General features: G+C 36.3%; 1 protein-coding gene across 1 annotated transcript in view; it reads right to left on the reverse strand.

Moving 5' to 3' along the window:
* Window positions 1-15526, reverse strand: part of cacna1fb (calcium channel, voltage-dependent, L type, alpha 1F subunit) — a 44810-nt gene that overhangs the window by 11733 nt on the left and 17551 nt on the right. Inside the window, 31 exon segments of the mRNA XM_016542257.1 lie at window positions 1030-1157; window positions 1862-1963; window positions 2286-2388; window positions 2469-2565; window positions 2645-2772; window positions 3075-3234; window positions 3419-3510; window positions 3691-3756; window positions 3838-3966; window positions 4254-4337; window positions 4510-4620; window positions 4971-5129; window positions 6135-6336; window positions 6435-6581; window positions 6748-6800; window positions 6944-7051; window positions 7714-7801; window positions 8232-8338; window positions 8431-8490; window positions 9007-9136; window positions 9893-9995; window positions 10252-10309; window positions 10392-10449; window positions 10885-10960; window positions 11378-11498; window positions 11763-11970; window positions 12217-12442; window positions 12689-12849; window positions 13948-13974; window positions 14312-14393; window positions 14674-14748. Of these exon segments, the coding sequence (XP_016397743.1) occupies window positions 1030-1157; window positions 1862-1963; window positions 2286-2388; window positions 2469-2565; window positions 2645-2772; window positions 3075-3234; window positions 3419-3510; window positions 3691-3756; window positions 3838-3966; window positions 4254-4337; window positions 4510-4620; window positions 4971-5129; window positions 6135-6336; window positions 6435-6581; window positions 6748-6800; window positions 6944-7051; window positions 7714-7801; window positions 8232-8338; window positions 8431-8490; window positions 9007-9136; window positions 9893-9995; window positions 10252-10309; window positions 10392-10449; window positions 10885-10960; window positions 11378-11498; window positions 11763-11970; window positions 12217-12442; window positions 12689-12849; window positions 13948-13974; window positions 14312-14393; window positions 14674-14748 (3449 nt within the window).

A 15526-nucleotide genomic window follows, 5' to 3' on the forward strand; every position in this document is an offset into this window, starting at 1 on the left:
TGCAGTGTCTTCCTACCTTAACCAACGCGCTTGCGTTTAAATCCGGCTCCCCCGTTTCTCTCTGTCGCTCTGTGTACCCAGCCTGTACCACTATACTCGCTATCTTCAGAGCGTGTGTCCCCATTCCTTCTTTCACATAATGGTATGATCCTAGTCTGTCCTCCCATGTGATTAGCCGCATGTGTATTTTTAAATTTTTCTGTAATGAAAAACTGCATAAAAATAAGGCTTTTATGAAAACACTAAATAAAAAATTGCTTACCAACACACAAACCATTCACAATTGCTAAATTGGCCTAAAATAGAAGGCTCCGGCTGAAGATTCGGCTCTCCCCGACGGGAGTCGGCTCTTCTCGTTCGCTACAAAGAATCGGCTCTTAGAGCCGGCGAACGACACATCACTAAAAGACAGAGCCATGTGCTCAGACACAAGACAAACACGTTAAACAAAGACAGAACAGACTTAACTGTCAGGACAGGACCCTGACACATGGCTAAGACTAAAATATGGCCTAATAGACTAATGGATAAGGTATCAGCCGCTGGGGTTTGTGGGTTCAAGTCCCACCTGTGTCATGAGAAATAGCTCCTTTGTTTAGGATGAAATTTATATTGTGCAACTTTCTGACAGTTTGTAAAAAAAAAAACCTGTAAGAATGATGAAATGCATGCAGCTTGGACACAAACCCACACATGTAACCTCAAACTACCAATGACAGCACACCCATAGAGAATGATAAAAAGAGACTGTCTAAGATGATACTCGGAATGAAGACAGCCAGGATCACAGCTCTTTGGTGAAGACTTTTGTTAGTTTAGTCTGCTTCAGTGGATCATCTCTCAATGTGGGATTTGTACAAATCCATTAGATGATTGTCAAGTCATCTGTTTTTGTGATTTAATTTAGTGCAAGTGCGGGACATTTTGCATAAAATGTGTGATTTAGCAAATACAATGCTATTATTGTGTTCAGATGTATCGGAAATGACAGAACAGAAATAAAATGCAGAATCTAGGACAGAGATCTACCTGTAGAGCTGAAGGGTTACCATTCTCTGAATCTTCCAGACCCACTTTCTCTTTCCTTTTCCGGAACTTCCTAAAATAGTCCTGGATCAAGAATGTGGCATAGAATTTACCCACAGTCACTTCTTCCTCTGTAAAAGAACCAACATAGAATGTTGCAAATAAAACAGCACAAAAAGTTGAAAAATGTTTCTGATTTGTGTAACTTGTGCTTGTTTGGGCTGTGCAGCATTCAGAACTAAATTGAGGATGTCTTTTAAATGCCAGTTAAATATGACGTGAGGCAGAAAACTAAATACAAAAATATTAAATTATAATTAAATTTAAATTTTATTTCATTTGTCAGTATAAGTTACTCATTAAAATGTTTTCACATGCTCAACATATATGCCATTTCCAGAAATGTTGGATATTAATATTCACTGTATGAAATGCCAAAAAACGTACAAAAACATACATTTCATATATAGGTAATTATATACAATAAATGAACTTTCATTTTGTAGACAATGATGGAAGAACATTTCATTCCCTGACAAATTGCCAGAATAATTTACTGCAAAGTCTTCAAAAGGAAGATTTACAAGACAGATACCTTATAAAGATTATCTAAACTATCTATTCTTGTGTAATTTGGTGATATGTGATCATTTTGCAATTCAGTAAATTAATCTTCCTGTTATTCTGATTAAAATTCACAATTCTGTTCAAAAATTCACACTTGTGAATTAAAAGGGAGCCAATTTATACATTTTGAATTTTGCCCAACCCTGGTGCATTGTGGTAATTTTACTGATTTAAAGAACTACATAAATATGATCCACAAAGAACTCACCAGCAGGGGGTGGAATAACCTCATCCAATATTTGGGGTTTTATTCTCTTCCAGATCTTCTTAATGATGATTCTCAACTCTTCGTTCTCTTGATCAGGGTTCCCTGAGAACAACACATTGCAGTCACATGAACTTACACAGCTACCTAAGACCGTGTCCTTTTACACACATATTGTCTCATTCATTCTCAAAAAGCTTAACTGCATATTATTATTCTGTATGGTAACCTACAGTATGTGGATGCATGTGGTTGATTTCAGTGAAATTTCATTTGGAAAAAAAACAAAAAACATGACCATGAAAGAAGGGCTCCAGTATTTATATGCAAAGCACACGTTCATATGAATCATCTGTAGCTTAAATAGAGAGGTGAAGCGGATGAGTATGCAGAAGGTGTGTGTGTTTGTGTGGACGCCCATACTGACCCTCAGTTTTAATTTTCAGAGCAGTTCTGACCAGGGCGAACAGGGTGGCGTTGAAGGTCACCGTACCATCACTGTTCAGGGGCATGTTCATGGCAACCAGCCTCTGACAAAAAAATAGAGAGATATAGTAAGACAGAAAGAAATGGAAGAAGAACAGATCAAATGGAGTTTGTGTGTCTGTACCTTGCAGGCCACACGATGAGGACAGAGCTTCCCAAATCCAAGTGGCGGCTGGATTCTCCTGAGCAAAGCCACTACATCCAAATGCTTTATACGACCCCTGGAAAACAAACACACATTTAATTAGACTTTAATTGTTTAAATAAAAAAAAGCATTAGAGAGAGACTGATAATCTTACTTGGCTTCAGGGTCGTACTCTGACCAGATTCTTTTAAACTCATCCAGGTGATGTGGTCCGAGAATTGACCAATCACGGGTCAGATAGTCAAAATTGTCCATAATGACGGCAACAAACAGATTAATAATCTGAAAAAGCACAACAGTTGCATTTCACTATGCAAATCACACTGAAAACATTTCAGCCAACATAAGGCTAGCATGCCCTGCATAATAATCACTGTACAGATATTTACTTATAGTTTTGTCAGAAGAAAAAATTAAATGTTAAAATGTAAAAATACACAAGTTAAGAACAAAACAAAAAAAATCAGTTTTTTTAATTCTTAATAAAAGCTGGGAAATTATGCAGTCAAAATGAAACTGCATGACTAAAGCTATCAAGGAAAGTTATGAAGAATAGAGTTAATTTAATAAACAACAACATTTACCAGGAAGGCGCAGAGCATAAAGAAACTGATAAAGTAGACAATAGCAAAGTTGCTGCCGCATGTGAATTCTTCCGCGGGCTCATAGTCTGACTCTGGGTCACAGCGCTTTCCTGGAAGACTGGCCAACATGATCTCCTGCCACGCTTCGCCTGTTGCACACCTGCACATGAAGAGCACATACATTTATGCATTTGGCAGACACTTTTATCCAAAACAACTTACATTGCATTCAAGGTAGACATTTTTAATAGTTCATGCATTTCCTGGGAATCAAATCCATGAACTTGATGTTGCTGGCACCATGCTCTACTGTTCTGTGATTAACAGAAAACACACTCTCTCACCTGAAAAGTAGCAGCACAGCCTGCAGAAAAGTCTGAAAATTGTTGTTCCTGTTGATTTGTGTGTGGTCCTGCATGGCAACCTTTCCAAATGTCTGATGAATAGAGCATTCGTGATTTTTTTTAACTGATCAGTTGTGTTCATAAAAAACAGACTGTTTCTTAAAAAAAAAAAAAAAAGATATAGTATATACTAAAAATATAGCAAAAAAAAAGTAAAATATAAAAAATAATGATCAAAACATAATATATACATTTTCCCAGCCTCCAATTACCTGCATTCCAATTACAGCATAGATGAAGAAGATCATAGCGATCAGAAGAGCAACATACGGCAGGGCCTGAGGGACAACAAGAACAGTAACAGACCACAACATTTGCTCAAAATATGAAAAATGTTTTAGAAATCATTGTCTTCTGACCTGGAGTGATTTCACAAAAGTCCAGAGCAGGGTACGAATGCCCTCTCCCTTGCTGAGCAACTTAACCAATCGCATTACACGAAACAGACGGAAGAAAGTTATGGATACACGAGAGCTGTCCTCTGAGCTCTAAGGAAAAAAGAATTTTTTTTCATAATGTGCCCTACAGGACACATACAATGCATGCGATTCTGATTTTTACATGAAATATTTGTGAGCTAACGTCTGCATTAAACACTAATATAATCATTACTAGAATCTAATAAGACTAAAGTGATATTTGTGACAAAAAAACTAATATTAAACAAATTACCACTGACCACTAACATGCCAAGAAATCTGTGCTAGTTTAGACTATCTTATAGAACCGTATCTATTTCAATCCTGTTGATTGCATAAGTAAAAGAGGAACTCACGCTGAACTCTGTAACCACAATGTCCACCACACTTCCCACCACAATCAGAGCATCAAAGGAATTCCATGCGTCGATAAAGTAATGCTGCAGAACGGGAAAAAAAACAAAAAAAACCACCAGATATTAAGAACAAAATACTTGAAAAGTTCAAGATGGTTTGAGAAGGGTTTAAATGATTTTAAGACATATCAGTAACTTTATCAACAGGATACTTTATAGCAAGCAAACACATATCACATCAAGTGAAAGGACTGACCCTGAGTCTGAGAGCCATCAGTTTAATGATCATCTCCACAGTGAAAAGGCCGGTGAAAACCATATTGAGGATGTCCATCACGTAACTAAAAAATGTTGACTGGTCATAGTGCTGTGAAAGAATCCAGAAAGAGTATGATTCAGCATTTAACTCATTATCAGCCTCAAATCATTTGGTCTTGATCTTCTACTTTATAGACATATATATGTTTAGATTTATGTCAATTTATAGAGGCCTTCTTCAAATGTATGAGACTTCTCTCTAAAATGGTGCTACTCAATACTATTTTATTCTCAGTACTATTTTAACACTGGCCTCAAGGTTCATGTTGGATTTTTAAGTATGCTCATATAAGCTCAGATTCACAATACCAAAAATAGACTAAAATGTCTTTGTCTGTGGTTCTACATGCTGATTGTACAGCTTTTGTAAGGCTTGTCAGACAGTCTGGCTGTGTTTACCTGCACAGCCAGAGTAACAGTGTTGAGGAGAATCAGCACAAACATGATGTACTCAAACCCTGTGGAGTTGATTATAGACCAGAACTTGTACTGCACTGGGTTTTTGGGGATGTACAGCTTCAGCGGCTGGGCCTTTAGGGCGTATTCCACACACTGTCTCTGTAAGTAACAAAAAGAAGGAGACATAATGTGAGAAAATACATACTGGAGTGCAGTAGTGCACTGCTCAACTTGAGCGGGCCGTTATTTAAAATGAAAAGTCAACATGAAATCTTATATATTTATTGTTAATACACGTTTCAGTTCTTATTATGAAAGATTTATCTGTGCATGTTATTCAAACTGTGTATCTTTGTAATCTTCAATCAAGATCAGGGTTGCCAGGTTTTCACAACAAAACCCGCCCAATTGCTACTCAAAACTAGTCCAATCGCGTTTTGAAGGGGGGTCCCCCATTAAAAATCGTGTTCCGGGGGGTAAAATACAAGTTTTTTGGCAGGGTTCCCCGGTAAAATTAGCATTTCAGGGGCTAAATATCGCGTTATTGTGTCGCTTCTACCCGCGGACATGAAAAACAACCCGCAGCAACAGTGGTAAAGTAGCCCAATTCTTGGCAACACTGAGATCTAACTTGTTCTTCCTACTTTTTTTTGTTGTTGATTACACTTAAGCTGCAATTCAAACATGTATTTGTTTTGACTCCATTCCGGTCTGAAACACCCACTTTACACCATCCAATCAGTTTCCGATTTATAAAAAACAAAAAAATCTTATTGAATATAAGTGTCAGAGTCACATGATCCTTCAGAAATCTTTCTAATATGCTAATTTGATGCTCAAAAAACACTTATTATTATTAATGTTGAAAACAGTTGTGCTGCTTGATATTTTTGTGGAAACTATAATAAATTTTTTGGATGCTTTGATAAATTGAAAGTTCATAAGAACGGTATGTATTTGAAATAGAAATCTTTTGTAACATTATATTGTCATATTTAACCAAATTCATGCATCCTTGCTAAATAAATCAATAAATCATACTGACCCCACAATTTTGAACGATAGTATGTCACATTACAGAGGTAAAACTGGTTGCGAACTTAAATGTAAAATGTAAAACACTGAAACATGTAAAATATTCTTTAAAATAGTCTTTCGTCCAACCTGATTTTTGTCCAGCTCACAGTTCTTGAACTCAGCCTCTCCTTGTTCACGAAAAGTGATGATGACAAAACCCACAAAGATGTTCATCATGAAGAAGGCGATGATGATGATGTAGACGATGAAGAATATAGAGATCTCCACGCGGTAGTTGTAAATGGGGCCATGATTCTCTGCATTGGCATCAATGGCTTTGTAGAGCAGCCTGAATGAGGAAAAACAGAATGTGGAGCATATTGTGTAAACATGGTCATGGTGACCTTGAGTGACATACGGAGGAAGATGTCAGAGGAGCAGACTCACGCTGGCCAACTCTCAAAAGTGGAGACTGTAAACAGGGCCATCATTCCCATCAGTACATTATCGAAGTTGAAGTCGCTGTTGATCCAGATCCTCTCTTTCACCATTGGATGACTCACATCTCCGTCTTTATACACCACAAATGTGCCTCTGTGTCACACAAACAAACACACACACAATTTGTAGGCACAAATGGATGTACACATAAACCACGAACACATGACACATAAGCACACATGTTGCCCAAAGGCACACACATGTGGTTAATGTAAGAACAGAATTAAACAGGAATGACAGATGCTGAAATATGACATACTTGCACTGTTCTGGAGTGTTTTTAGCTTCATCTGTGCAACGATAAAATTTACCCTACAAAATACAACAGTAATGACGCAAAAAAGTACATTAGTACACATTAGTATATATGTGCTAATGTTAAACTTGTGAGAGCACAAGATATAGACAGACTTTGTGTGTGTGTGTGTGTGTGTGTGTGTGTGTGTGCGTTTAACCTTGAAAAGCTGAACACCGATGCAGGCAAACATGAACTGAAGTAGGGTGGTGACGATCATGATGTTCCCGATGGTCCTTATAGCCACAAACACACACTGTACCACATGCTACACACAGAGAGAGAGAGAGAGTGTGAGAGAGAGAGAGAGAGAGAGAGAGAGAGAGATTATATAGAGTTATATTATAGAGAGTTATATTATAGAGAGTAATGGAGTTTCACAATAACAATGACAGAGAAGCACTCAAACAATTCTGCAAATATGAATTACACTACCATTCAAAAGTATGGGGTCAGTAAGATTGTTGTTTTATTTATTTATTTAAATTAAGCAAGGATGCATTAAATTGATCAAAAGTGACAACAAATACAAAATACTTATATTTCAAATACATTTTGTTCTTTTGAATTTTCTATTTATCAAATAATCCTGAAAAAATGTATCATGGTTTCCACAACAATATTAATCAGTGCAAAAGTTTCTTCAGCACCAAATCAGCTATTTACAATGACTTCTGAAGGATCATATGACACTGGCCGCTAAGTAATTACTTATTTTAAATTGTAATAATATTATAATATTACTGTATTTCATACTACTACATTTTACTGTATTTTTGATCAAATAAATGCAGCCTTAGTGAACATAAGGGACTTTCAAATGCATAAAAAAAACTTACAGAGCCCAAACTTTTGCAGATAATTGCATATATACATGCCTTTAAAACGTTTGCAAAATAAAGCACAGGCACTAACACACTAAAAGTGTACCTTGAGTCCTTTGGCTCTGTTGATTGCTCGAAGAGGCCTCAGAACTCTGAGCACCCTTAGGATCTTCACTACAGAGATTGCACTCGAACTAAGAGAGAGAAAAAAGCAAGAGAGGTTTTACTTTGTACGTGTGGACTCAAAAAGCATAGACTGATCTTCATTTCTTCTTCAATGTCTCTTAACAGTGTGATTTATATGGTTTCATAAGCAGTCAAGTCATATATTACCCCTTTCACATCATCAGTGAATGCAGGTATTCCACTTTTTTCATACAGTTATGCACCAAGGTAAATACTATAAATATGTAAATGAATAGTTGAAAGCATTTGGGCATAAGATTTCGATTGATTTATCTATTTTCACATTTACATTGCATTCAAAACGGGATATGGGAACCATCTTCAGTTATCCACCAGAGGGCGATGCATACACATACACGTACACATCTATACATCAGACAACTCGCAGAAATTATGAACAGACATCTTTTGATATCTATATGAGTGTAGTAGACTTACTGTAAGAAGAAGGAGACCAGAGACACACTGACCACCAAAAGATCCAACAAATTAAACCAGTTTCTACAGAAGGAACCCTTATGGAGGAATGCGCCATGCACTATCATCTACAGAGGAAAAGGAAGGGAAATTTGAAGAAAGGTAAGGACATTTCAGTGTAGCAACATTTTACAAAAGCATTTGATTGATTGATCGGTACCTTCAGTAAGATCTCCACAGTGAATATAGAAGTGAAAGCATAATCAGCATAACCCAACACCTGTAAGAGAGAAATAAATCAGTTCCCCTGATATGAAAAATTATTATGTTTCACTGGTATGATTGATGTTTGGTGACACATTTGTTTGTGTATATGCGATTTAGACAAGTAGGACACGTTCCTGGAGCATCCATTGTTGTTTGTTGTTTAAGATTTGTACCAAACAATCATGGTCTGAACCCTCACTATAATGTCGTCCTAAACCTTCAGGGAAATAATAGATTGATAACCATGTTGTTCCCCTTGGCCCCAGTTCTGACCCCAAATCTTAATTCTGATTGGTTGATCCCATGTTGTTCCAGTACTAACAAGGATGCTGATCCAAAAATATGTCTTACTTAAAAGTAAATCATGTTAAGCTATATGTTTATGTGTGTGCGTGCGTGTGTTTGATAGCCAGCTGATTGAAGGATGGCGTTCCCCAGCTGGCACTGAAGAGCTCCTCCAACATGCCAATCAGGACAGCTGCAGTAATAACTATTTATGATGCTGCTTATGTGTGAGCAGGAAACTCACATTGTTCCTGAAGGAGTGAGCTCTGATAGGATCCTCCGCAGCCAGAGAAATGCTGCTGAGAATGATGAAGACCAGGATGAGATTAGTGAAGATGTGGTGGTGGATCAGGGTATGGCAGCCCACTCTTATTCTGGAGGAAGACCCAAAGAGAACTCACATATTCTTGCTGTTTAAACTTCATAAATAAAACAGATCTGAGTCTGATATAATGTTTGCTGTTTGTCTTAACAAGTTAAAGAGATTTACATTGTTTACTAAAGATAGGAAGACTAACTGGTACCTCTGAGGAAATGTACCATAAGAAGTTTATTTAGGAAGCCAAACGTTTTTTTTTTAAATTTTATTAATGAGTAACTCCAGAACTTTGTTATGACACATTCCTAGTGTTTAGACATTGAAATGAAAATGTGAGGAACAAAAACACAATTTCCATGTTTAAGTGAGTGAGTGTTATTTTTTCCCCAAAAGTATTTTGGAATAGTTTACATAAAGAAAATATTTACACATATAATCATAGTAACAAAGAATTAATCAAATAGTTCACCCAAAAATATATTGTCGACACTCACCCTCAAGACATTCCAAACCTGTATGACCTATTTTCTTCTACACAAAAGAAGATATTTTGAAGAATGTAACCAAACAGTTTTGATGAAAATGGATGTATGGATGAAAAAAGCACAAAAACAAAATTTCTCAAAATATTTCCTTTGTGTTCCGGAGAAGAAAGTAAGTCAAACATGTTTGGAATGAATGAATGAATGAGGCATTTACATGACACAAGTAAATTATGGCAGAATAAAATTTTTGGGGGGGTAAACTATCTCTTTAAATGGTCAAGCACTGTCTTGTAACAGTGTGTGAGTGGTTTAAAGTGCACACTCACGGGTTGGTCTTGCTGAGGCAGAAGAACGCACTGCCCTCTTGGATTGGTAGAACTTTCTCTTTAGGAGGAGCGAAGTCAGCAACATTGAGCTGAGCTTTCCCTTCTTCCAGCAGAGAAGAACAGAAAGAAAGAGAGAGGGAGAGATAGACAGAGAGAAACTGAGTTAATGTGATCACAATCTAGCTCTATCTAGCCAACACTAAACCTCAGGACACTCAGCAAGAGGGACTGTTAGTGCAAAATGTGTGGTGTAAGATGAGTAATTATGGTCACAAATGTCTTCTAAATCACTACAAAACTTTTCAGAATAAACAAACTGTTCCAAAGCAATATGCTGTCTTAACGTTTGTGCACTGTACCTTCATCATCTCCCTCTTCAGGCTCCTCCTCTTCCTCGTACTCATCATCAATGCCTACCTGTTGAAAACAGAATGAAAGAAAGACCTCAATGTGATAATTGTTCAACAACAACAAAGACAGAGGAGTTTGATTTCCATACCTTCACCTCTCCGTTCTCTCCTTCACCTTCACCTTCACCCTCTCCCTCTTTTTTTTCTCTGTCAGGATCAACAGAATCGCACGTCAGATTTTTTTATTTGTTTTTGAATATATACAGAACAGTGGGTGAAAATGCTTATATTTTGCATTTTTCTAAAATAAATCATTATCAGCGTAATTTCAGTAAAATGTTAAAATGAAAAATAAACATGAATGTCAGGACGTTTTAGTATTTGGTTTATCTCCCTTTTGCTTTAATGAAAGAATCTTAATTCTTATTACTTCATAAGGTGTCTATTATAGATTTTTTTCTTTTAAACCTTTTCTTTTTTCTTTTTCTAGGTTTAAGTGGGATTTTGAATCTCAGATTTTCAGTGTGAACTTTTAGACCCCACTGTGTATGTTTAAGAATAGTAAATGTGTATGCTGTCATATTTAGAAAGACAGATGAGTTCAGATTTGGTAATATGATGTGGAATTATCTAAAAACACACTCATTCTTCTTATTGTCTCCATCCCCTCCTGCTAAGTTGTCGACAGCGATGGCCAAGAAGACGTTCAGTAGGATATCTTAAGAGAGTAGCAGTTAAGACCCAACAAAAACACAAACAGAAAGATGACAAACGACAAACAACATCAACAAACCAGAAATCAGGATTTGCAGTAGGGATTGTAAGATATGTTTGCTTTTTAATCAGTGAACAATGACGCCAGTTGCTGAAATAGTGTTAAGTTGAAAACTAGTACACAACTGCATTGATGTATCTCAAACAGTAAAGCACAACGCAAAGGCTGTGGGTTCGATTCCCAGGGAATGCATTATTCAATCAAATGTATACTGTACCTAGTATGCAGTGTTGCTTTGTTAATAAATGTAATAAATATACATGAATAAAACTGTTGGTGTTTTGTTGATGATATCAGATAAACAAAATGAAAGCATAATAAATAAGCAAATAAAAATTGGTTTCAGACAGAAAAGGATACAGTTACCACAAATGAACAAAATCACAAAGTAAAGACAGACGATCATTCCAGGGAAAACCGGGCCTCCATATGCCATGATACCATCATACATTACTACATTCCAGTCTTCACCTGTTAAGATCTGTAGAGAAAAAAAGACCTACATTTAGCAAAAAACCTTTTCAAAATTACATTTAAAGCACTGACTTCATTAGGATTCTTAACTTTCTTAACCTTTGAGCAGAACTTTATACTTTAAAAGCATCACCTTTCTTTGAAAAAGACATTGTAAATTTCAGATTTTTAATTATTTCAATTTTTCTTTATTCGTGAATAATATGATTAGGAAAATTTCTGCTTATTAAATAACAGAATATAATGTTTTCACTGTTGTAGCAGAGTTTACCTGAAAGCAGGTTAGCAGGGCCTGAGGGAAGGAATCAAAGGTGCTTCTCTTGGTCTGTGTCTCATCAAAGTTGAACTTCCCTCCAAATAACTGCATGCCAAGCAGAGCGAAGATGATGAGAAAGAGGAAGAGCAACAGCAGCAGGGAGGCAATGGACTTCATTGAATTCAGTAGAGAGGCCACCAGATTGGACAAAGCCGTCCAATGGCTGAGGAGGACAAGTGGGGCAAGAATTAGCAGGGCGGAAAAGTGATGAGGAAAGAGAGAAACAACAGGAACAAAACAAAGGCACCGGAGGAAAGAGGGAATTGTTTTCTTGTAGAAAATAAGAAAATCACACATTGTTTTTAGACATGCTCTAAATTAGACAAACATTAGAAACCTAAAAAAAAATGAAGAGAAAATAAAACAGCTATACTATTCAGTTTCTTAAGAAAAAAGGAGGCCTGAGTACCGTGTGACTTTGAAGATCCGAAGCAGGCGGACGCAGCGCAACACTGAGATGCCGAGAGGTGGCATGATCTCCATCTCCACAAGAACTGTCTCCAGAATCCCGCCGCACACCACAAAACAGTCAAAACGGTTGAAAAATGCCACAAAATATGCCTGCAACCCCAGACTGTACATTTTCAACAACATCTCCACTGTGAACAGTGAGAGGAGAACCTTATTGGCAATGTCTATGAGAGAGACAGAAAAAGAAAGAGAGGCAGATAAACAGATGTAATTACAGTCCAACCTTTTTTTGTCACCATGTACTGTAGGTTATTGGTAACACCATGATGGATTCCTTCTTTAAACCTTATGAAAGACACATCAGTAAGAAAACAACAGCTAATAGCGTTCTATAAATAAATGTGTGGCCAGTGCTGTGGGACAGTGCACATGCCATGTCAGTAAGGTGATGTTTGGAAACACCTACATACCCTGAACGTCAGTGAGCCAGTCTGGTTGGTTATAATGTTCAGAGGCACTGAGAGCAGTGTTGAGGAAGACTAGGATCAGCACTAACCAATAGAACGTCACAGATTTCACTGCTGTATGACAGTTTCTACGAATGCAACGGTTCCAGCGGCGCAGGGCACGACTAAGCAAACACACACACAAACAAAAAAATACTAATCACTGTATAGATTTTTTTTTTACATTCATATGAAAAATTACAATATATATATAATGTAATGTAATATATAATATAATAATATAAAAGTCATGAACCATGTGATCAAAGCAATTTTAGAGGGCATGTATTGCAAAAAATCATTTACATACTCCATATTTTGGACAGAATAAAATATCTAAATATCTTTAAAATAATAGAAATGCACTTTAAAAACAAAACTGCATAACATAAGACTAGTTTTCAGGGAATATATCTTAAAGCAAGAGTACACCCAAAACTGAAAATCCTGTCATCATTTACTCACCCTCAAGTGGTTTCATCCCTGTATAAGTTTATTTCTTTTGCTGAACAAAAAAGAAGATATTTTGAAGATCAAAAAAGTTGATGCTTCCCATTGACTTCCATAGTATTGTTTTTTCCATACTATGGAAGTCAATGGGGACCATCAACTGTTTGATTAACCATATTCTCCTAAATTTCTTCTTTTGAGTTTAACAGAAAAAAAGAAACTCATACAGGTTTGGAATAACTTGAACTATCCCTTTAAGTTTATTAAAGGAATAGTTCACCCAAAAATGAAAATTTGCTGAAATTTTACTCACCTTCAGGTCATCCAAGATGTAGATGAGTTTGTTTCTTCATCAGAACAGATTTGGAGAAATTTATTGTAACATCACATGCTCACCAATGGATATATCTTACATAAATGTATGAACACTCATTCTGACGGCACCCATTCACTGCAGAGGATTCTCACTTGGTGAGCAAGTGATGTAATGCTACATTTCTCCAAATCTGTTCTGATGAAGAAATAAACGTATCTACATCTCGGATGGCATGAGGGTGAGTAACCTTTTAGCTAATTTTCATTTTTAGGTAAACTAATCCTTTAAGTTTGACATTTTTTTGCATTGTTTTATGCATGAACTTCTAAGAATAAACTAAATTTAGCTAGATTTATGCTTTAAACAAGAAAAAAAAATACAGTGTATTTTCTAAAGTAAAGTTTATATATCCAGTAGACGGACCCTGAACTACTAGTTTGTCCTCACAATGACTCACCAGCACGGGATCTTCATAATGCGAGCGCTGAAGTAAAAGGACAGTGAACAAAACAAAACGACAATGAGCTCAAAGACAAGCACAACACAGAGCAATTGGCAAAATTGCGCTTAACAAAGATCCAGTTCAGATACTGAAACAAAGACAGCCAAAGAAACCCAGAGTAATGAACTGACTTGCAAGAGCACAAAGAATACAAAGAAAAGAGAACATAATGAGCCGCAACTGAGAAATTAAGGGATGACACTCCATTATGGCTGATAACAACTTCCATTAGTAAGCTGGCAGGACAACGCAATGACAAATGTTGTGTGTTATGCTGTTTCTAATTATTGTGGGTATGTATGTGTGCGTATATTATTACCAGCAAGCAGCACAACAATCAGTGTGTTCCTCATCTATGTTTTCAGTGTTCTCAGAGGCCGTTTCACTGGCTGGAAGACTTGCTATAGCATGGGAAAAAACAGGAAGAGAGTGAAAGATACACAGAAAAGGATAGGTATGAGAGACAAAGAGAAAGAATAATGTCGGCCACACATTGACAGTTTTGGAGAAAATCAATCTCTATGCAATAGGGTCAAAGCACTTAATATGGGTCCAACCGAGAGATGTGATTTCTAGCCCCAGATGTAAATTACACAATTAGACAAGACAAAGTTGAGGGGGGCTATATATAGAACAGCGTGGGAGTGAAGTGGTCATGCGTCTGGTTCTGATTGGCTGTACCGTGGGTTTCGTTTGAGTGGCTGAACCAGCCGAATTTCCCCCTCTTCTTATCAGCTAGGTCCCGCAAGGTCACACCTGAGGGGAGATTGAAAGATCCAGAGAGAGAAAAAGAGTGAGAGACATGGAATAGAACAAAATGAGAAACGGAACAGATGGAAAAGCAGGTGGTGGGTGGGGAAATCTTTACCTCAAACATCAATATTGAGATGAGATGTTTAATGTATATTGGGTACTCAGTTTACTATATTTTTAACTGGAACTCAGCACAACTTCCACACAATTACAGTGCATTAAGTACAAAATTAGTTGTTCCAATTTAACAGACTTTAAGTATACTAGTTTAGTATCATAAAATTACAATTGCAGGGTATTTTTATTAAGTACACAAATATGTAAATGTATTTGTAGTATACTTAGCATGAAATAATTGTATTTCAAAGACATTTTATATTATTTTCACTAGGGCAGTTAAAGGTAAAATGTGTAATTTCTGCCTACTCCAAACTGAGATAAATAATGATTCATCTTTTGGGGTCCAGTTATATTGGTATTATTTATATAACAGTATAGTATTTATTATTATTTTAAATAGACTTTATTTTACATTTTCATTTTCATTTTACTTTAGGTTTCATTTCATGCTTTTTGTCCTTTTTATTAGTCCTTTTTATTATTTTTTTATTCAGTTGCCAATGTTTTAAGTTTGAGTTTTTCATTTAATATTGACATCTTATTTAAAATTATTTCAGCTTTATTTCTATGAACAAAAACAGTTTGTAAGAGGGTGCATTTTTTACATTACATTTTAATTAAATGTGCACAATATATATATATATATATATATATATAATAT

The sequence above is a fragment of the Sinocyclocheilus rhinocerous genome, unplaced genomic scaffold (assembly GCF_001515625.1).
Source record: "Sinocyclocheilus rhinocerous isolate Xijiao unplaced genomic scaffold, SAMN03320098_v1.1 scaffold1600, whole genome shotgun sequence".
Taxonomy (NCBI): Eukaryota; Metazoa; Chordata; class Actinopteri; order Cypriniformes; family Cyprinidae; genus Sinocyclocheilus; species Sinocyclocheilus rhinocerous.